At 37.4% G+C, this 23,809-nt stretch overlaps 1 protein-coding gene across 2 annotated transcripts in view; it reads right to left on the bottom strand.

The window, feature by feature from the left end:
* The window catches only part of TMEM163 (transmembrane protein 163), a 104,173-nt gene that overhangs the window by 23,957 nt on the left and 56,407 nt on the right, over positions 1–23,809 (bottom strand). For both annotated transcript variants that reach the window (XM_074910358.1, XM_074910357.1), the window contains 2 exons: positions 16,757–16,800; positions 15,571–15,662 (listed from right to left, as the gene is read on the bottom strand). In XM_074910358.1, the coding sequence (XP_074766459.1) occupies positions 15,571–15,662; positions 16,757–16,800 (136 nt within the window). The remainder of the gene's footprint in view (positions 1–15,570; positions 15,663–16,756; positions 16,801–23,809) is intronic.

Below are 23,809 nucleotides of genomic sequence, written 5' to 3'. Positions count from 1 at the left end.
ATGCAGTCTGAGGTTTGAATCAGCATTCAGTCATCATATTTAGCAAGCCTATCTTCTCCTTTATATGCTGCCTTTTGGAATCCACAGCCATGCAAAATTAATGAGTAATGGCAGAGTACTTTAAGTGCAAAAATACATGTTTCTTGTCTTCTTGAGTGTATCAATTTACCTGCAAAACCACTAGAACAAAATACTCCATAGTGTCTTCTTTCAATCTCATTTGCTAGAAAAATAATTTCTATCTAGACTGCAAATCATGCAAAATTCGACTACAAACATACAAAATAAGAAACCTCCAAAAACTGAGCTGAAATTTTAACTGTAGTACATAATAAACAAATTGTAATTGGTTATTGTAAGCTTGCTTTATTTTCAAGCCATTAGACAGTGAAAACTTTAATACAAGCCTGCTAACTTCCATCTGCTAACAATTACTCAACTGCTTTGCAACTAAATAGTGTTTCCAACTGCACACGAAGGGCGTTAGTGCCAAGGTTGTTGGCAAATGTAATTTCATTAATAACATTCAATTAAATTAGATGAGCCAACTGCTATTTCTAAACAGGTTCACGTCAACTCAGAAGTACCCATAAAAATTAATGAGATGAGTTATACAGAAGTGAGGTTTGACTGATAACCTGGTGAAGATTTTACAGATCCTCCTGGCTTGAATCACCATAGTTTAATAGATGCTCCTCAATCTCCAGGTCCCCAATGATCACTGTCAGCAATTCAGACACTCTGGAGTAAACTAGTGGTCCACCTAATGCCCTCATATTCCAGAATATTGGTATCTTCTTGCTAAGACACAAGAGTACTCTCTGTCCGGTAACACTCATGATGAACAGCAGTACTGCTTACTTACACCTCCAGCAACCACTGGAGATCATATACTTATTTTAAAGCCATTTCTATGTGAGTTAGTATAAGAGCTTCCCACTACATATTAACTACATCATTAGAGATATAATTGATCTATAACACAAAATAATTGATGACTACATGTCTGACAGGCAACAGAAAAGGTCTAATGAAGAATGCACGATTCTGAAAATTCCCTCAGTTCCATGTAATATATTGTTTCTAAAAAGAAAGACTAACAGAGACAATTTAGTCAAAACATTTTGAAACATAATGAAAAAGCATGATTTGATTTTCAGAAACAATAAGTTTTCTGGGATCTTTCAGAATGCAGTACAGTTTAAGGAATTATAGACTAATTCAGAAAGGACAAGGTGAGGGCATCTCTCTGGTATTCAAGAAGTAATCAACTTTTAGGTCAACTATAGCTCAAACCTCCAAAGGTTTTTTTCTTAGACCAATGGCACTTGGTATGTAAGAGTAATTAAAACTGTATCATTATTGGTAAAGAGAACATAGTATTATGATTTTAAAACCACCAAGTCTTCTCTAGTTTGCTGTAGGTCTTAGCAGCAGATTATAATATGCCAGAGATACTTCTTGATGTGCTTTTGATAGAGTATTTCTATTTGAAAATCCATAAGATAATATAAAGTATAATTCATTGTATTAAAAAATGAAATAATCAATTTTGTCAACTTTTCAATATAACTTTGTCACAGATGGAACATACCATTAAATCAGTTCTACTGCAACCTCAGGCATTGAAAATGAAATTATTTGGACTTTGAAAATTGCCAAAGACTTTATACAGCATTTGAGCATCAGTTACTGCTAGCTCACTTCTAGTGGAATTCAGAAACATGATTATGTCTAAATTCTAAAAACTAAACTCACACCTTCAATTTTAAGCTTTGTTCTGGGTGTGCTACAAACTGACAATTTCCAAAAGACATCCTTCTGAAGGCAGTACTATAGCCCACATACAAGCCATTTACATTTATACAACCCTATAAATACCAATTTTGCATTACACCCATCCTTATTTGCACTCACACCCATCAAAATAAGATCAGTGTATTACATGACATACAGTCACTATACATACACTGTATTACATGACATACAGCTGCCACCTCATCTTCTCCATAACACATTCCCTGTACAGAGCTCTAATAGACAAAATTCTTCATTTTGATGACAAATTCTCACAACTCATAAGGAAACCAGAAGAGGATATCTATCACTGTAAGCACCTGACAGTCTTTCCCTTAATCAAAAATTTGTTACTTTACATAAGTTAACGGCTTTTAAGCAAGTAGCTTTGAGAAGCACTGAGATTCAGATGGTTCCATCTCCACAAACTATCAATTTTCAAGCTGCTACTAGTAAGTTTCCATTTTTTATCCCTCTTTTTATCACAAAAATTAATTTCCTAATAAGAAAAAAATCCAACTATTCAATTCATTTGCATCTAGCAGACACAGCAAAACAGCCTTCTAATTTAGGGATTTATCCTTAATTCTGTCCTACATTTGTAATTATTTGTTACAATTCCCTACAGGTAGTGATAAGACTAAAAGTTTGTAATATTTCCACCATGGAACTAAAGGCTAATCTCACCCAGATCTCTGTGGTAATTAATCTTCAATGTAATAAAGTAATTTTACCTTTAGCATGTCTCTTGCCACACTGACTGCTCTGTACCTGAGTTGACCCATTCCAGCCAAAGGGACTGCTCTTCCATGTAAGCAGCAGTCAGCCTAAAGACTGCAGATTTAGACTCTCAGATACCTGTTTCATAACATTTTGTAAAAAATAAATAGATGAAGTGACAAATACACCCCCAGTGACAAGCTCTGCTATATACTACCTCAAAAGGATCTGGGGTAAGCTACACAAGGGTGATTGATAAGAGAATTATCCTCATATCAGTTGACTGCTCTAAAATAGCCACTGCAAGAGGCTTCTCTTCTTAATTATCATCCTGCTGTCTTTCTGGCAAATGGAATACAGTGACACAGTACCAACAAGGGTTTGTAATGAAGCTCTTGGTAATTACACCTCTCAAGTCAGTCTGCTCTCATATGCAGCAAAGCTGGTGCAACAGAATTAAGGATTCAGAAAATACTAGTGGTGCAGATGAATACAATCTGCAAAAAATGTGTTACCCTGCTCTTGGCAGCTCACAGAGACAGTTGTTTTGGGGCAGTGGAGAGGGAAGGGGGTCTCATGTACTTGGTAGTATGTCTGCTGCATCCTGGAACCTATTTTACCACCACACTTCATGTTCATTAAAATAGTCCCTGAAATGTGATGACACCACGTGGGTAGATTGTCAGTAGCAGTCTAATTACTTCCCAGTTTTGTTAACATCTGATACACCTAAAATGCAATATTAAAAGCATAACTTTCTTGTCAAATACTGTGCTATTCTGCCACCTTTTCTATTCACTGCTTTTTCAGATTACTTGATCTTTTTTGATTACATGGGTCATTATGGTTTTTATTACTTTTACCAGTGTAAAGAACATCACAGAACCACAGAACAACCCAGGTTGGAACAGACCTCAAAAAAATCATCTGGTCCAACCTTTCATGGGAAAGAGATCCAAAATGAGATTATCTAGTACCCTGTCCAATTGCATCTTCACAGTCTCCCCGATGGGAACTCTACCGCATGCCTGGGGAGGTTGTTCAAGTGATCAGTTGCTCTCACCGTAAAAAATTTCTTTCCTATATCAAGATTACTTACCTTATTCATTGAAAATATTGCTTACCTTATTCATGGAAAATATTTTAATAATTTCAGCAGAGCTAAAGAGATAAACGTGACAAAGAGAACCGTGAGAAAAGACATTACGAACCACTAGCATTTGTATTAATATTCTTTAGGTAGAAACTATATTCTCACATTTGCAAAGCTGCTATCAAAACAAGCTTCGGTTCCTCACCCAATTCTCTGACAGCTACGATACTATAAATACAAGATAATACTCTTAAATCCTACATACAATCCTGATACTTTCCAAGAGCCAACTACTCTATTTTAATCCTGCATTTTCTTGGTTGTTAAGAACCTTACCGTGATATATTTTTCGAAGAGAAATGAGTTTTCCACCATGAGAATAGTGGAATAGTTTGCCCAGAGAGGTTGCGGAGCCTCCATCCTTGGAAGTTTTCAAGACCCAGCTGGATAAAGTTCTGAGTAACCTACTCTGATCTCACAACTAACTCCGCTTTGAATAAGGGCCTGGGCTAGAGACCTCCTGAGGTTCCTTCGAACCTGAATTATCCTATGATCCTATGAATTTTTATTCACAAAATCTTTTATCTCTGCAGGCTCTGTCAAGATCTTTCAGCACTAATGGCTCCTAATAACCCACAGAAAAGGAAATGCTAAAATCTCTACAGGCTGTTTTCACCGCTGGAGTGAAGAGGTAGTGTTAAAACTATTACTTTGCAAGGAACTGTAACTTAGCATTAAAATTAGCTGCAGGCCAATAAAAGCAGTATGAGCTTTAAGCCCAGGAGTAATGTGAGCTTTTTCAGCAAAGCTGAGCAAATCAGTTTTATGATGGATACAGGATTTAATCTCTGAATAAACCCACTAATGAAACCTCTGGAGTTTATGAAAAAATTTAAATTATAATAGTAATTAATTTAATAAAACCTATAAACGTGCTAGTTCCTGTTTCCCTATGATTTGAAAGGATTTTAGTATTAGTGGGTGACAGAGTGAATATCACATATGGAATCGTTTGGTGGAAGTCACATGGCACATCATGCAAGGCAATTGCCAAAGAGGTTTTTGCTGTCTCAGGAGTTTGGAAAATATTTCTGAGCATACAGTGTTCATTCACTTTCTAATTCTGTATCTCTCTATATATTTTTCTCAATTATGTCCTGTGTCTAGCCACATGACAGGAACCCCTTTGTACCTCTTTGCGTTACCTGTACTGTTTTCATTCTTTCATCCCATAACCAAATACAAATTACATTCTGTGAATGATCCTTCATTAGTAACTTGGAGCTTGCAATAATCTGCACCATGTTTCTTCTAGATGACAGGTAGTCAGCCTGTTTAAACAAAGCTAGGCCTACTTTCATTTAATATTTGTATTATGGCAGCTGTTATAGTCTGATTACAGTAGCCAAGTATAAAATTCCAGTCACATCCAGCACAAGACTTCTCAAGTGTAGGCAAAATTGAATACTGATACTCAAAGGGTGAGAACTTGGGAGGAAAAAAACTCGATTTTTGGTCACCAGCAAATGATTTTCTGGTGGAAAACCAGTGGGTTCTGACCAACAGGGATGAAGTGGAGCATGGAAGAGGACTCAGAACTAAGTCAGTGGACAAAGAATATGGAAAACGAAAAAGTCAGGGGATGTTTCAGAGAGAAGGGGCTGAATGTGTTTGTGCTGGTTGCAGATGCGGGCCTCTCGTTGATTTCTCTTCCCTCAATCTCAACTGCAATCCACGTCCTTTCAAGACCCACAGCTTTTCTTCTCCTCACAGATACCTTCTACTCCACAGCAGCCTCTGTTTGCTATCTACACATCCTAGTCTGCTGTCACACAAGTGAGGAACAGGAAGAATTGAGCAAGAACCATTCCTGTCCCCAAGGAAGAGTACATAAAGAAGCAGGGGAGAGGCCTAAGCAGCCATGCTAGGGAATGTCTGCCTGTGCAACAATACCCACCCCAGACACAGCAGGGACAGGTGATGGCAAAATCTTTATAGCTGGGTACCGTACCTCTACAGCAGGAAGGGGTCTGTACAGTCTACTGCACACTGTGCCTGCCACAAGCACTACTCTGCTGCCTGTTATTTTAAAAGGGGGCATTAAAATTATAATGCAGATGTTCACTAACATTTGTTCCTTGCTACCCATTCTGCAATATTGCTAAGATAATTCTAGCCACATTTTTCACTGGGGTGACATCCAGAACTGTGAAAACTCTAAAATCTGCCTCTTAAACCCATTAAAGGGCTTACTCTAAAAAGAACAATTACTAGCCACTGTGGCACATTACTGTAATACACAGGCAAAAGATACAGTATCAGTCTCAGTCTTGAGATTCCTGATGCTTTGCCATGCTCTGCTGCTAATCTTAAGCTTCTTTGTGCCCAATTAGACGCTTAGATTGCTTGTTTATGTGTGCGATGTAGCTTATCTATTACCAGGTTTTGTTACTGAGGAGGGCTTGGACATTAAACTGTACAGAACCACAGCTGTTCAGAGTATTTACACGCCCGCCTATTGCTGGGTGAAGAGGGAATAGAGTCACTTTAAGAGGCACTTTAAAAGGAACGAAGTGGGCTTGCTGCTCATCACACATGTTCCATAATCCACCTCCAACTGCCAGAATCCAGATCAGCATCATTACAGCTACTCCTTTTTCTCACCATAAAAAAACCCACCACCAAACCAGATTACAAAATAGAAAGAATTCAAGTAATAGTACAAATTATCATTAAAAGCTGATTTCTCAATTACTACATTAAAAAATATACTGTTATCACATGGTCTAACCTCTTCTTAAAGAGCACAGAGGGGAAATGCTGTTCATATGTGAGACTCAGATTAGCTATGCTAGGGAGACATTTCATATTGAAAATGTTACAGGCCTTCTAAAAATTTTCTTATTTTCATGAGCTCAACTAGTCACTGCAGAACAGGGTATTTACGTACTTTAAAATCATGGACCTGAACCAGGATAACAGTTTGATAAATAATGTGATTCTTCAGGTATTAAATATCTGCCCATAAAAGCTAACAGACACTTCTACATCTCAGAGATTTTTAAAACTCTTATGACCTGTTTTCTAGTTCCTGGTCTGCACAGACTGTACAGTTGCATTTATGGTACCTTATAACCATTCTCCTGGCTTGTGGAGAGTTGATCACTGCTCTTAGCCTCGTGCAGGTGATCAGAGATTCTGTCCTTCCCCTGAAGCTGGAAATTAAAGCCTTTTGAGAAGCTCTGTAATATTCATTTTAATGGTGATTATCAAATTCCAGTACAGAACAACACCTTATCCCTGGTTTTATAATATATATCTAGGTGTAAATACTAGGCAATATACACAAATACTGCCTAATCAAGTACCAGTGAAGTAAAAGAAAAGGCTTTCATAAATTAAATAGACTTTGGATCTAGCCAGTAAAATCTTTGCCAAGTCTACAGATGCCACACTTTTAGAAACAGATTTTAGAATGTATAAATATATACATTTGCTATTTCATATTTAATATAAATTCTATGTGTGAGGATTTTGTGTGTGTGCATGCATAAATGTATGTATACATGCATTTCTGCCTGGATAAGAGCAAAGTTTAGGATTGCTTCACTTTTGCCTGAATATGGGATAATGGATTTATGGAGAAATGATATCATTTAATAAGTCAGCCTAATAAAGCACCTCTAAAACTTGGATCTAGCGATGTACCTGGACGCAGTATTTCGGCTAAATATTTCAGAACAATGAACAGTTCAGAAATTTTCAGTATGGTTAAAATGAAACTATATTTCTCCTCCGATAAAGCAGATATCCAAGCATAGGTAAACACTTATTTTGCAAACTCTGTGCTGTGCTCCACTGGGTAGGAGAGTCATGCATGTGCTATGTGAGGACCAACTCATGGTAGCTGAGAACTAAACAAGAGCTGAAGAGGTAGGTTCTTAGCTATTTGTAGTTTGTAGGCTATCTCCATACATTTGACATTTTTCCAGATCACTTAGCTATTCCATTCACTCATCACAAAAGAGTTTTTCCTCCAGCCACAGAGGTTTGCCCTGAACTGTGGGTAGGTGTGGATTTTGCCATCTGTGCTTCAAGTCTCTTTCGTATGTATGGCATAGACAAAATTATCCACAGTTTTTTCAATGTGACTGATATGTTGGATCTGAATTGAGAGAATTATTTTCATTCAACACTATCTAAATAAGACAGTGCTCATTTGGTCGGGCTAACCAGTTCAGCAGAGCCAATCTGCACATTCAGTACTAATACTGAAAATTAGGTTGTTTTAATTCTATGAACCAAGAGAAAATATACTCTGCGACCACACAGATCAGTATGCTCTCTTATTTGAATTGGTGGAAAAGAAAGAAAAGCCAGACCTAACCTGGCAGTTTGACAGCCATTTCCTCCCATAAAAGGTGGTTTCTGACTCTTTGAAACTTTGGGTGCAAGAGTAGGATACACCACAGTCCCCATACTGCATGCCTAAATGTAATACACGTATATCGAATATAACTTACATAATGCTCCCCATGACCAAACTGGGGTAAATATTCTCAAGTATTGTCATCTGAACATAAGCAAGAGAGGAAAAAAGGGTTACAACAGATTGAAGGAGAGGTCACTCTGTCTTAGGGTCTTACCTGTCATCACATTTTCTCAGTAAGAAAGAAGTTTTTATACAAACTCATTGGCCACTAACTCCCCACATTTGCCCTCCAGCCACAAAGACGTACCCACTTCCTTTACCAGCAGATGTGGCTCTGCAGGAGGTGGTGATGGCTCTTTACAGAATCTGCACAGGGCAGTAATAAAGGCCAATTCCAATGATCACCCTCAATGCAAAAATCACTGGAGCCTCTGGAGTGCCCTGGACTAGATCATAAGCAACTGGACAAGAGATGATAAGAGCAAAAGTAGATTTACAATTCAAAGAGATAATGTAGTGCAAAGCAGTAAGGTGTCATTTCATGAAACCATACAGCACTTTTCCCTAGCAACTGAAGAAGGATACCATGTACTTTACTGATTTCCCCCGTCTTTCAAAAATTAATTGCACCAGAAAGTAGAGAGTGGGAGAACAAGGTGTCAACAGAATATTTACCCATAAGATACCCACGCTGACAAAGGCAACACCACAGCAAAGGACAGTTTCTTCTTCGGGTATATTCAGTTCAGAGTGGGTGTCTACTTACCATACACAGAGTTGTACAGCTGATTTTATTATTGCGTTTACTTAAGTCTAAATTCCAGAAAGAAGGTAACTAAGCAACTGGTAAAGGTTTCTAATCACTTGCCTAGGCTTCTCCAAAGGTCACGTGCCTAAGGAGGTGTAAGGTTATAAAAGAAAGACTGTTCCAATCTGCATCCTTCTGCTTGATAAACACCCTCCAATTCGTGGCAGTATTTGAAACACTAATATGCCTATTTGCTGCACTGCCCTGTTTACCTGAAGAGGCTACTTACAATCAAAAACTGAACGCAAGATTTAGATATCCTAATTCCCCATGTCATACTGTTACATAACTGTTTTAGGGATATGGTATAGTTGAGAACAGGCAGTGTTAGGTTGGCCTTGATGATCTTCAGGGTCTTTTCCAACCTAGGTGATTCTGTGATTCTGTTTCACCCCTAGTGCATGAAGTTCTAGGAAAGGGTCAGAATATCCTTATTTCCTTCCTTCTTTCTTTCCACATCCCTGCATAACATCTAATCCATATATACAGATAATCCACATAGTAGATTCCTACTTGTCCAACAACTGAAAAGCACAGTGAACCACCACTGGGTTCTTCTTTCATTAGACAGAAGAAAGTCACAACAATGCTGAGCACTTCTAAACTGACGCTATATATATACACACAGATTAGAATTAAGATGTACATCTTTAACACTGAGTTTAATTAAACATAGGGGTAGGGTAGTGAAGGATAGAAGAGATTTTCTAATTGTTGCATCCAGCATTCTGAGTCACGTTTCCTATTTATTCATCCCTAAGGAGCAGTCAAATATCTTTCTTAGAGATTGCTTTTAGCTCAAACTAAATTAGAAATTCTTGGATTAAGCTCTTAAATTGTACTCTTCTGGATGTCAAATTATATGAGAATACCAGTTCATCTTCCCCATAATTTAAGAACCTATTCAGAATCAAATCCTCAGGGCTGGCATTTTTCACTTAGCCAATGGCTTCAGCATTCTGACAGTATCAAAAATCCAGCTGCCACAACTGAGTTATAGTGTATCGAGATGAAAATTAAATTACAGACACATAGTGAAGTTTTTAGATAAAGTTTAACTGCAAAGCTGCAAATACTGCAAGACCTTCCCAATTCTTGATCCATTGTTTTTAAACCTAGCATAAGGTGATAAAAGATACGAAAAATAAATACATGAGCAGAGGTAACTGAAGCCACCTTCTGTTCCAGGTAAAGTGTCATCTTACCCACAAAGGAAGAGCACTCCAGAATCATACGCTTCCCCACTGAGTAAAGCAATGACTATTTTCTCCTGGCAAAACGCTTTCTCAGCAGAAGGTGGAGATATGACAGATACCTGCAGCCTTGTCTGCCACACAGTAGATCATCTAATTCTTGTTATTTTAATAATACAGCCAATGTCTTGGACTACAGCTTCACCAATATGAGGGGAAAAAAAAAAAGCCATATCTGCATTCATTATGTATTATGTCATGGCAACATAGAGCACCATGAGTTTATTAGAAATTATTTGCCTATGATACAATCTAATTTTCTTATTACAGTAATAAAGGAAAGAATAGCTGGAGTCTGACATATGCAATACAAAAAAAGGAAAAAAAAAAGGAAAGAATGAGCATTCTGCTCCTGGCATAATCCAGAATGCTCATTATGAGTAAGGTTTCCTTTCTGCTCTGGCACTGGGTTAGGAAAGATGTTGACAGACTGGTTCTTGGGAAACACAGAATTTAACTTGGTACCATCAACAAAATAATATATAATAAACACCAGCTGCAACTGTCAAGAATTACTATGTTAAATATGCTATACAGAGTTGGTTTTTGCAGTACTGAACATACAAGCTCAAACAAAACCCAGCAGCCAAAAAAAAAAATCCAAGGAGAAAGGGATTCTATGGGCATAAGCAGATACTCAGTCTTGTGCTGCATTGTACAGAAATGCAAGACTGTAACCTCTGTAATGTAACGAGAGGGATATTGCGTTATAGCTTAGGAAGTTGCATTACTCCATTTACTCCATTTGACCTGAGCATGCTGCCAACTAACTCTATTAACTTACTGTGAGCTAAGTCCTGTTTTCCTGAGCAGAGCAAATCAAACAAGAGATTATGTTTCCTTTGTTCATTGTTTTGACATCTTTCCAACCAGCTACATATAAAAAGTTCCATCTTTTACAGCTTTTTCACCAGGCTCTGTGCCTGAAGTTTGTTATTCTGTTTTCTGGATCCTTCCCTTTTTTAATGGTATTCCTCACTTTCTCCTCACATACATTTCCAGCACTCCAGTTCAAATTCCTGAATTTAACAGATCAAAGAGCTGTCCTTTGGCTGTATAGCTAGTTACTAGTTCAACCTCTCATGAGACATTTCCAGGTCTCTAACGCTTCAGTCTTCTATTAAGAAATTACTTCTACTGCTATTTACCAGGTTTATTTATGCACATGAAAAACCACTGTTTCCACACCAATTTCAATAAATTTCTTCTTTCAACAGAATTCAGATTTGCTTCAGCAGCCTAATAAGCTATTATGTTGCTAAAGATTTACTGAAGGGCAGACCATTCAAGAATATTTGTACACTGGTTATGGAGAGCACGAAGGGGGATGATTTAGATTTCTTTGGGCATCTTGAATGCTGCAGTGATCATTCAGTGTTCAAATCACAAAACAGAAGACTGGATTCAGACTTTTAAATTAACAACCTGCTCTAATCGACCCTGCTTCGAGGATGGGGTTGGACTGATGACCTCCAGAGGTGCCTGCCAACCTCAGCTGTTCTACAGCATAGCACTGCAAAAAACTCTTACCATGAATAAGCTGTACCTGGCCCAAAATGCATAGGTAGTGGGTCTACTATATTTTTTTTTTTACAATCTCTGGTTTATCAGCTACATCAGAGTATATTCCTTCCTCTTAGTTTCTCCTCTTATGAATTAAAACAGGAAATGGCAAGAATTTTATTTTGGTTGTAAATTTTCATCTTTTGTTGAGATTCCAAATTATTTCTCAAGTTATTTCAGCACTCTTGTCTTTCTTGGATTTCTTCATCATTGCTTTGTTGATGATTTGTTCAGCACCTCCAGCAGTCTGTCAACATCTTTCTTAAACCAGTGTCAGATTAAATAGGAAACCTTACTCATAATGATCTGCAAACCAGCAGATCACACTGAGAAAAATCAAGCACTCATGAACTATGTACTCTGAGTTTCTTCCCAGATATCTGTAGTTCTTTCCAATTCTTGCATTGCCTCAAGATCTACAAATCTTTCTATCCCTCTTCTAAAAAATATTAAAATGCATTAGCCTCTTTTTCCCCTCTTTTATTTGACTGCCAAAACAGAAAGATGGTGAAATGTGAAACTATTCCAAAAGTACCAGTAACAAATACATCAAATATTCATCCCACTCCTACATACTCTTTCATTAATGAGCCAGTTAGGCAGAATCAGTGTCTCATATGGCCTACAACCTTACAGCGGTTTATAGCTGATCTTGGTGAACATTCATTATATTTTCAAAGCCACTTGGTATATTTAAAAATAAAAATTTCATCATATTTAAGACATACCATGAACATAACCAGATATATCTTTTCATGATGACTTAAGAAAAATTCTCATCAATAAAAGACTTGAAAAGCCTGCCAGCTTTTCAGTCCATCAATGTCAAAGAAATTTTAAAAAGGGCAAACTGCAGATATAAGTTAAAATATATTTTGCAGTTACTACATGTGAGCGACCATGAGAATCAATAAAGACACACATTTATCATTTTGGTCACATGAACACTGAAAAAGTTCCTTCTCATCTTGCCCCAGAAAATGAGAGAAATCAAACGATCTAATACAAATGAAACCAAATAATCTGAGTTAAACTCAGCAGGACAAATTTTCCTGATAGTTTCAGCAGCACGGAAATGCATTGGTTCATCTTAGCAGAACTTGGCACAGCAAGCAGTTTTGTACTGTTCATTCTGAGTACCAGCCCATGAAATGTTGCATCTCTAACTTCCATATGGCTACATGTTAAGTAAGATTACACAGTTCCTTTACATCTTAGCATTTTATTCTAAGTATTTAATTCATAGCACATCATGAGTCAGGCTGTATTCTCTGTGTCTTTTTCTGGAGCTTTGTTTTTCTTTCTCTATGTTCTGTCACAGTGATGTCCAACAGTTAGGATTGGAAATAATGTTGCCCTTCCGTGAGAAGCTTTCCACTGATTTCAACAGATTTTTAGATCAATCTGTTGCTGTCAAGTTTATGAAACAGGAAGTTTTATAAATTTGCAAAACATAATTAATTGGCAATTCCACCTGGCTTTTGTCAAGGAGCTCAGGTTATTTTCAGATATGTTAGGATACACAGACAAATGTAATATTTAAATTAATAAAAGACATGCCTATAAATAATGAACTAAACTGAAGTCATGCGGGCACATCTTACTCTGGTAAACAGTTGTAATGCTTTTGCAGAAACCCAGAGTTTTGCACAGGCTCCTGCAGTAAGACAAAGCATAGGCAGGCATACAGAAACAGGAATAATGCACAGGAATAATGACCTAAGCACCTGTATGAATTTGCACCAAACTGTCCAGGAGTCTGAGAGCAGACTTCCCCACTGAGGCACTGGCACACAGAAAACAAGGACTGTGAAAGAGCAGGTGTAGTTATAGGCACACACAATACAAAGATTATTTACAAGGCAAGCAAGCAACCAGAAGGAGTCATGCAACATTCTCCCAATGTACAGGGAAAATAATTACATGCAGTCTTTCAAGCAAGATATTGATTAAGCACAACAGGAAATTAGAAGTGTGCCTCCCTCAAAAATGTAACACAGTAAGAATTGCCTTAAGAGACACAACCATCTCTGCGCTTACTGGTACTATGATGATTCTCCTGTCTAGAAATGAAGGGATAAAGCAGACTGCCTATCCAGTGATTCATACTTCCAGCGTATGGTAACATTCTTTCACTTAGCACTGATCTCATCCTTTAACTTTATCTGTCTTCAACCAAAGGGTATGGCAAGTAATTCATTGACTTAATTCAGCCTTATATAAAGCAAAGAGATTATATGAAAGCAAATTAAAAATGAGCATAAAAACCAGGAAAATGTGTTTGCTACTTTGCTTGTTCACTTTACTGGCTTAGCCATAGGGATATGTTGATTCTTCTTTTATATTGGGATTTATTTTTTCTATAAAATACTTTACAAGGTTCACTTGCAAAAGCTTAACAGAAGGAGATTTCAAAAATATGTTAATTGAATGTTGACAGGAATCTCTGTGGACGCCCACAAAAGCAAGATACTCTGGAAATGTCTGTTAAGATCTCCAAATTTGTGCAAGAAGACTAATTTTAATCTCATATTTCTGGATTTATTTTTATGAATCAATGCCACATCAATCTTCTATGGCCTTTTATTCCAAACTGTTATGTATGGAGCCCTGCCAGAAAGAAACTCACAGCACTGGCAAGCTGTTGCATGAGCCTGAGTTAATGCATGTAAAAATACTGCTTACTGTTTTCTTAGTTTTCAGAAAGGACTATGAAGACAAGTTATAGTGCCCTCCGTGTGGCTTGCTTTTTTTTTTTTTTTACTTGATCCTACCCGTTATGTAAAAGCTCTGTTTCATCAGGCTTCTCTTCTTGAGTTGTTTCAGAACAAATACTATCTTCTTCCCCTCTATTGTAAAATTGGAGGCCATGCCAGAAAATAGTTGAACTGTCTTCAAACAAGCCAGATGGGATACTGCTAGCAATGGTACCACAGAACAAAACCAAAGCAGATCAATGTACTGCAATTCTTCGCCTAGATGCACCCAATTTTTGAGTAGGAGGTTAAAGCCTTTTTTAGTCACTAGCTGGAGCAACTCTTGAGCAACAACTCCATCTGACCTTCTCAGCTACCACATGCATTGCCAATAGAAATGCCGCACAATGCACGCTGATGCAGAATATATATAATTTCCACTGTGATCAATACTGCATTGAAAATTAAACTTTTTTCCCAATGGATCTATATAGCAAGCATCAAATACGCTTGCTTTGCAAGCATGTATTTTTTTCCTTAAAGAAGACATGCAAGTATTGCTATACTTACTTTCCAAAAGAGCAATAGTTCTGTAATAAAAAGGGCATGCCTATCTCTCTCTTTGTACAGCAGTTATAATAAACTGTGTCAGCGTGCACTATCATATCACTAATACAGGCTCAATATTATCCGATGTTCTGTAATCTCAGTTTCTAATAATATCACTAGCAGTTGAGTGATTTACATTCAAAGAGAAGGGACTCATATTCCCATCTTGTTAAGGGAAGCACAAATATAATACAAGCATCAATTTTAAGGGAAGCACAAATACTACACAAGCAGCAATTTTAAAAACTTACTCCAAGAATAATGGAGTAAGATGAAAAAAAAATTACTAATCCACTACAGATTGCAAATACAGTTCATTTGATAAGATGCTGCAAGGAAACAACAAAAAAAGAAAAAAATCACAAAGTCCTAACAATTACTATCTTGGCTAAAAAGAAACTGGAAATCCCAATCACCGGGAGGTTTTCCTAAGGAAAGGCTGCATGTTTGGGACCAAACAGGAAGTTGGCAGGAGGAAAGAATTCTTGCTGACATGACAAAATGTTTTTTGTCAAAGCTCTGGAATCTGTAGCATCACAGCTTGACAGCAAAAGCTCTGCAGGCCTCTACCACAGCCAAAAGTAATTAAGCATACTTACATGTACTCCCTGTGTGCAGAATGCACAGCAGCTGCGTTGCTGTAACGCCACAAAACTATCGCTGATGACAAAACATCCAGGGTAGCATCAAACTGAAAGAAATACAGAGTCAATTGTTTTGTGGGCCATTAAATGTGCCCTCTACTAACAGTAATGCATTTACTATCCTGCTGCACAGGCACAAAGCAGCTTCAAATAAATCACTTTAATGAAAGCAGGATTTACATTTATTAAATTGATCTTCACATTTTTGCCATATATTATTGCACAATGATACACTTCAGAGCTCAGGAAGTCAGTCAAGGGATTTAAAACTTTATTTGTAATCCATCACCTGAAGAGAAGTTAAGGAAAAAAAAAAAAAAAAACAAAACCACCACAATCTGCCACTGTGGTACCACAAGAGTTAAAATACTAACATGAGCCTTATGCAAAGACTCTAAAAAAAAAAAAGTGTTTGTAAGTGCCTCTCAAGCATTCCTTTTTCCTGTAAAGCCACTAAGTTTCTGCAATAGAAGGTTTTGTTTCAAACCAAACAAGTATTAACTTCTTTTCAAAATCCCATTGTATCCAGATTCCATGTTATTCTGTATCATCAGCAAAACTGCCATGTTTGTATTTCCTGTTAATGAAGACATGATGTCAGGTAACACTAAAAACCAGGCTTGTCCCACTTGTAAGAACTTTCATCCTTAAATCAAACTTTCTACAGAGTCAATCTAACCTTCAAATTTGAAAGCAAAAGCCAAATTATTTGAAATGAGTCATTTTGCTTGTTGTTAGGAATTTTTTGTTCTGCCACTGATCAGTAAAGTCATGGCGAATTCCTACAGAGGAAAGCTGTCATCCCAAAGTCAATAGGAGTTTTACCATAGACTTCAGTAGGGAAAAGGGTCACACAAAGTTCAAAGGAAATCAGAATTTGGCTCAAGTTCAACAACAGACCTGATTAAGCTGAGACACCTGGTGGATAATATCCATCAGTTTCAGTCAGAAACTGAAAAAAGTACAATGAAAGTATCTTTACTATCCTTTCCAAGGTATGACTTCAACAGTATTTTTTCTAATCCGTCATTGACTTTGTACACCTTGCCATGAACTTAAAATAAGAAAATATGCAGTATTTCATGTTCAAAAAAGCGCATTAAAAAATGGTACAGAATATTTAAATTGTATCTCTACTTACGGCAAATCCAAATGATGATGCACTGTATCTCATTACGGAGACAGCTGAAAGAAAGAAAATATTATTTAGAATCACTTGCAATATTTTTTGTATCCTTTCTTCTTCTCTTGTTTGAGAGCTACAAAACTAGTTTCAACATATGGTCTTAGTTACACCTGGTTCCCACTAGAACAATCTGATCAACACTTTAAAAAGATCTGCAAGAAAGGCCATGTGCTGCAGGAAGTGCTTAGGACAAGATGCTTTTCTTTCTTCCAAAACTGTAATAGGGCAGACCTTAGCGTAACATTCAGAAACAGTCTGTTCATGAAACATGCTGCATTTCAGATGCAGTTTTGAGTAAAAATATATTGAAACCACAATTTCAAACTCTTGGAAAACTTTACATGTCTCAAAGTGCTCCTTACCCCCAAGAAAATTCCACCTGAATTGGATGACAGAAACTATGCAGGCCCATCCAGACTTCTTGACTGACATCTTTCTGACAAAAAGCCTAAGGGTAATTCACACAACCCCAAGAAATACTTCAAATTCCATCAGGGATTTCCAATCAAAAAAACATTAGCAGGAAAAATTTTGACCAGCTCCGATTTTGACTGCATACTGCCTCCAAAAAATAAACAAGACTTTAAAAATGGGCTATCGTCTAGAAAGAAAAACATCATTTTTATCATTATACTCCATGCATCCTAATTCTATCATCTTGCAGTTCCCAATTCTAGGAGGTAGTGTGTAAGACAAAAAATACCTTTCAGCAGTCCAAAGGAGTATCAGGGAAGAAACAGAAAGCGACAGAAGCCATCACTACAGCTACAACAAGCTCTCAAGCACCGAGCAGCTCTAGCCTTCTTGCTGTGTTTTGCAGACTGGCAAGTGAGAACTAACCAAACCTCTGCTCCCTGAATAAAACGCATAGCACTCTAGTTCCAATATTAAGAAGGCTTGGAATAAAGCCTAAAAGGATTAATTTTACTATGGATTAATTTTCATGAACATGTATCAGCTAGCTTACTAAGAAAAATATATTTCTGTCAAAATAAAAATATTTGACCTAAAAAAACCCAGACTCATCAATGACTTTGTCAATCTTAGGTTGACAAACACAGTATCTAATTTTCAGTATTCCCGTATTCATTAGAACAGCTTGGCAGAACAGAGCCACTATGATTTGACTGTTCTTTTCAGTAACAGCAAGCTGCAGTTCTGTGGCACTGATCTGGATAAACAGAAATTAAAATCTTAGAAAAAATAACCCTTTTCTTATTAATCTAAGACCTAGCTGTGGCCACAGCCATACCAGATATCACAAATACTTGGACTTTATCACTACAGTTGGCCAAAACACAAAGAAAAGTCATCAAGTTCATTACCATATTCCCATTTTCTCAAAGCTGAAGAGTACTGAAACAGCATGGATTTATATCTCCCTCTCATTGTTAAATCATGATTTCCCACACTTCATCTCCTAGGCGAAAAAAGAGGCTCTATTTCTTGGTCAGACCTGCCAGGCAAGAGCTACACTTGACAAGCTGACACTAGCTTGCAGTGATCCATCTGCAAATTTGAACACTTCATTGCATAATAATATATTGCCTATCAAATTTTCATTGTATGACTCCTTAGAGGCATACAGTTTCAAGAACTGCAGAAGTCACATCCAAAGCATATGGGCATTCACAGGTATATGCAAGCTTGCAATGTTCCTGTCGTTACCGCAATGTTCCTGTTGTTACTGCTTTCATATGATGCAGTTCAAAACCACACTTTTACTCCTATTTCTAGCCTGCCACTTCAGTGGAATTAGCTCCTCAGTTTTTACGAAATTGACAACTTTTTTCCCCACTCTAATACAGACTTAAAACAAATTAACTCTATGGCTCCCTTTAAAATGAATACATAATTTCTATGGGTGATGAAGGGCATACAGCAGATAGCCACACCTTAAGAAAGCTTTAGGGAACGTATTTGGTGTCTTTAAAGCATAAGGTCTTCAGCATGAGAACTGTCTTTATTTTCATGTATTCTACCACAGTGAATATCCACAGCACTAACACACAATCTGTTTGGCCTGAGCTATCTAAAACAGTAATGAAAAACAAGTATTAACTAACAGTGTTGCAAGTCTGCTTAAACTAGTGAATACAACTGGAAAAAAGACTACCCAAGAACTAGTACGTTTCAATATTATCTTTTAGTGGCAAAAGGTCATAATGAAAGTAGTAATGACCATTTAAGCACTGGAAAGGTAGATTTTTATATTATTTATTTAGATACTGTTTTTTTAATTTGAAAAACAACACATTTGTCTTTCTTTCAGAGTCAGATAACAATGTTAAAGTACCTTCAGCCCCGACCTAAGCACATTAATACTTCTAGCTGACAAGCACAGTCATAAAGCTCAACAATAAGTCACCTAGCTTAAATGGGATGGTTGTCTATGAGTCTAGGCTCTATGACAGAGAAAGCCACTGTAATATTGGCTTACAGGGTGTCAACCAATACAGGTTGTCACAGACTGACCACAACTTCTAAAGACATCAGCTGGCTCCCATTCTAGGCACTGAAGCTGAAAGGACTTTTAGAACTTCTTAGCATCCTCGAACTTGAGACCCTTGGGCAAAGAAATAACCAGTGGTCTTTATGCCTCTGGTATCACTGCTGTGCTCCAGGAGCAGTGTACAGCACTGCAGAAACGGATCATAGAGCTTTTGCTGAACACTCGCCTTCCACATTTTTCCATTATTCCCAGATGAGACTCTGATGTAAAAAAAAAAAAAAAAAAAACAACCAAAAAAAAAAACCCAACCAGATTCCTAACTTTCATATTGAATCAGTACAATGGTGGGTAACAAGCAATGAGAAAAGAACAGAGCAGGCAGCTTGAAAATCCTGTGGAGCCTCTGTATACATTTAGCAGCTACACTGCCATGACAGTGGGAGCCTGCTTTTAGCTATTTTATTGGCTAAATTGGACAACATTTTATTACCTCTACAATAAAGCAGATAATCCTAATGCATTTTCCTGACATTTGTAAACGGAACTTGCAAGCAGTCAGAAACTAAAAATAGAGCCAGCACTGTAAGCCACAAATCCACCACTGCCTCCACCTGCACAGCAAGAGCAATTTGTGAAGTCTGCCAACCTATAGGTCAGATTTTGCTGTAATTCCTTCACTATTTCCAAAGTGATTCCAAATAAAGAAAAATACCTCATTTCCCACACATTCTACCCTCAACAAAAAAAAGGGTTTTATCCGTTTCCATGTGCCTCAGAAAAATCATATGACTAGGTCCCTAACCCTACAAAATCATTCCTATTTAACTCTTCAGCCATCTAGTCTCCCACCAGCTTCTGCCAGGTTTAAGCCATCTAAAATGTGTTTCTGGAGAGCCGGGAACCCACAGTGACTCTGGGCCTCTCATTTCCTTGTCTGTATTGGGAGAGCACCCTCGTACCTTTTTGAACAAACATAGGAGACAAGAAATAGGACAGAAAATTAACTCTGCCTCCAGTTCTCCCGAACAGAAATCTTTGGGATGAGTCTGGCTACAAATGAGAAGGTACATGCAAACAGCTCCTCCATCTGTCATAAAAATCTCCTCTTACCTACTCAGAGGGCTGAAAACTATTTTTAGGAAGCTTCTCTTGACAGGACAATCACTCCATCATGTTTGCTTTGAAATCAGTCTATTTGAAAGACACACCTGGATGTCAGCACATAAAATATCATGGCTTCAAAGCACATGACTTGCACTTAGCAGGAATCAGGTAGGCAATTTGAACATCACTGAAAGTGTTGGGTTTATTTTGTATATATTACCATGCATATCTTGGAGGTTGTACAGAATCACAAGCAAAAGGAACTGGAAGTTGCACTGAGTCAGAAGTGAAACTGAAATGCAGTCTGTTTTCATTGCCTAGTGTTGGTAAAACATCAGAAACTAATGTTACAATAGATATTTCAAAATACATCTATTCCAAGCAGAGAAAACCAAATGAAGAATACTTTCTAAAAATCCATCACAACTGAAGGCAAAGAACAGACATGACTGATACCATTAAAACTTGTAAAATACTTCACTGACCAGGACCAACACATGTACACATATATTTCCCCAGGCACCTTCTCCCCTCTTCAAAATTCTAGTAGAGCAATATCTAAGGATTTTTATGTACATGTCCAAATTTTCTGCAATCAGCACAGTAGCTACAAATGGTTGCTAAACATCCAATCTCAAACACAAAGTCTGCCAGACATCTAATCTACAAGGGCAGATCCAGTGCTATCCATCAGTGTCATGTTCCTACACCCATATTTCTATTCCAAAGTCATTGGCAAACAGTTTATCTATACAAAATCTTCAGCTCATTTTCCCAGTTTATAATTGCATCAACATGATAAAGACCCCTATTTCATTATACTGTTATGTATGCATCTACCAAGTGGAAGCTTAAGTTAATGTATATTAAAGCTGGATCTTGATCTCATTAGAATTTATGACCTATTTGTCAAGTCCCTAAGAGGGTTCATTTTTCCACCTGCCTGCAAGGTGTCATAGTGACTCTGTGCAGACTGAACGGCAGCAGGGTACTAGGAGACTTCTGTCCTTGGGGAAGACTCAGCTGTGGGATGTGATTCCGTGAACAAGACTTAGTAAAGACTCAGTAAATCCACAGGACTACAGGCAGGGATGGAACTTCTGGCTCCTAAATGTGTACAAAAGCAACAAAGCTAAGGAACCTAGGATTTATCACTCCCTCCCTACAAAAAGAAAGTCAATCCCACCAAAATTATTAATCAGCTTTACTTTTTCCTTCATTATTTTAAAGGACTGAGATCCTTTACATAAACAAGTGACTATCTACTATTTAATAACAATTTACTTTTTCTATAACAAAACAAAAAAAATCCTAAAAATCTTTGCAGATTCGGTCTGGTAACAAATTCTGCTACTGGTAGCAGTAAAGCTTTCCAGGAATGTCTGTCTATTACTCAGTTAAATTTTTTTTGTCTTTGTTTTTATCTATTGCAACGGTCAAATCTTTAGCAACTGCAAACTTCCATAATTTCATTTATTTCAGTGAACTACAACAGTGTATATCAGCTGAAGATTTTCCTAATTTGTTATTACAGAAACAGTAGAATTTCAGAGCTTTGTGCAAGTTTTCCTTTGAGTTTAAACCAAACAAATCCTTCCAGTTTTCTGACATGTTAGCAAAAACCCACTATTATTATCATTATCATCATCATCATCATCACAATCTCTGAATTCAGGATTTTCTATATTAAACCATTTTTCAAAGTTTCAATTTCAGAATTTTTTTAAAACCAATTTTTTGTGTTTCTTGCAAAATATTGAATATCAGCTCTCCCTTAATTCCCTTTGTTTACACGTTTTCTGATTGTATTTGTCTGGTGGCTGCATTAGTACCTCATGGTAAAAGATAACTTCCATTTTAGGGGTTAAATATTCACTTTATTGGCTTTCACGCAGGCAGCACAGACGTAGTTTCCCCAGACTGATAATTCATTATACCATGGTGCTCCTCAATAGTAGCAAACTCAAAGAACAGCAAAACAGTCCAGTCCTAAGGCTTACTTAGTCACCTGATTCACTTCCATTTAATTTGTTTTCATCTTTCCATTTACTACAGAAAAAGCACCCATGCCTCCATTGACATGTCCCACAGATGAAAACAGACTGAGCAATTGAGCAAGACTGCACAATCCTGAACTATGAAACAAACCTACTACAGAAAACAAGGTTTAATTTATCAAATTATGAAAAAATTATCCATGCGGAGAAAACAGTGAACCAGCTTTCTCTACAATGCACAGTAGACAGTCCCCAAGAGCATACCAGTAATATAAAAAAAACCAGGCAGACACTGAATCATAGACACATACACACACACACACACCAAGGGTAAATCTGTTCCTGATTTGGGAAAAAAAATAATGTTTGGGCTCTCTTTTAACAGCTGCTGAAATATCTTCTATATACAACAAGCCTCCACTGCCACCCCTCAGTGAGTACAACACTAAAATATGGTCAGCCAAACATACCAAGCAGTCAATTTTGTATGTCGCTCTTCAGCATAGCTAGAGATGAATATGAGAAAAAGCAGGACCCCTCGTGTCCAGCACCCCACTGCTTCACACACTCCCGTGCTTCCTTTCACAGGTGCCAACCTTCTGTTTTCAAACAAGATCATCTCAAAGAAAGAATGCAAATCAGAGAAAAGGAGGAGTAGTATTTTTGCTTAGTTTTGGCTTTGCAGGGGGCAGGAACTAAAAGAGGGACCATATGTTACAGCTCCAGTTGAGCTTTAGCAGGATACTAAATGCATACCTTTGCATTTAAAAATAGGAATAATAAAACTTGAAGGTCTGTAAGAAACATACTACTTTTCTTTCCAGGTACATGGAGCAAACTCTCTGCAACTGAATACACAGATGCATAGTTTGAACTGTTATATTTCAAATGGGGCCACTTGAATTACAAAATAAGTCAGTGCACTAACATTAGAGCGCACTATCTTTTAATGAAATTATGTATTATTAATGCCTCAACTCCAAATATAACAACTGAAATGGTCTAGAATGTTGCAAATGCCCAGAACTGCACGTTTACCAGGGAAGCTTTTGCAGCTTATACCTACAGTCTACAGGCTTTGTAAATTTTGAGTCATAAACTAGCTTCCAAAACCAAAGGAAGCAGTTTGGCCCTTGCCAGGGAGAAGGAATGAGTGGCACTTTGACTAAAAAAGCCACTAATCACCAGAAATGTTGAGTGATATCACACACACTCAACAGCTGTTCCTAAAGCCCTGTGGCCAAGATCTGTAACTCACTGTATCCAAATGAAGGTTATCCAGATTTAATGACCTAGGAGACTCTCCAAAGGCAAAATTTCACCCATCTTGTTTTACTGACTGGAGGCAAAGTTAGCGGAGAAGTATTCTGATACTAAAGAGCATAAAGAATTTAGAGAATAAAGAGTTTGGCCAGTTGCTTTAAAGTAGGTTATACCTACATTAACAGAATAAGC

Source organism: Athene noctua, chromosome 7 (genome assembly GCF_965140245.1).
Source record: "Athene noctua chromosome 7, bAthNoc1.hap1.1, whole genome shotgun sequence".
Lineage (NCBI taxonomy): Eukaryota > Metazoa > Chordata > Aves > Strigiformes > Strigidae > Athene > Athene noctua.
The sequence above is the reverse complement of the archived record's forward strand: the minus strand, read 5'-3'. Positions and strand labels throughout refer to the sequence as shown.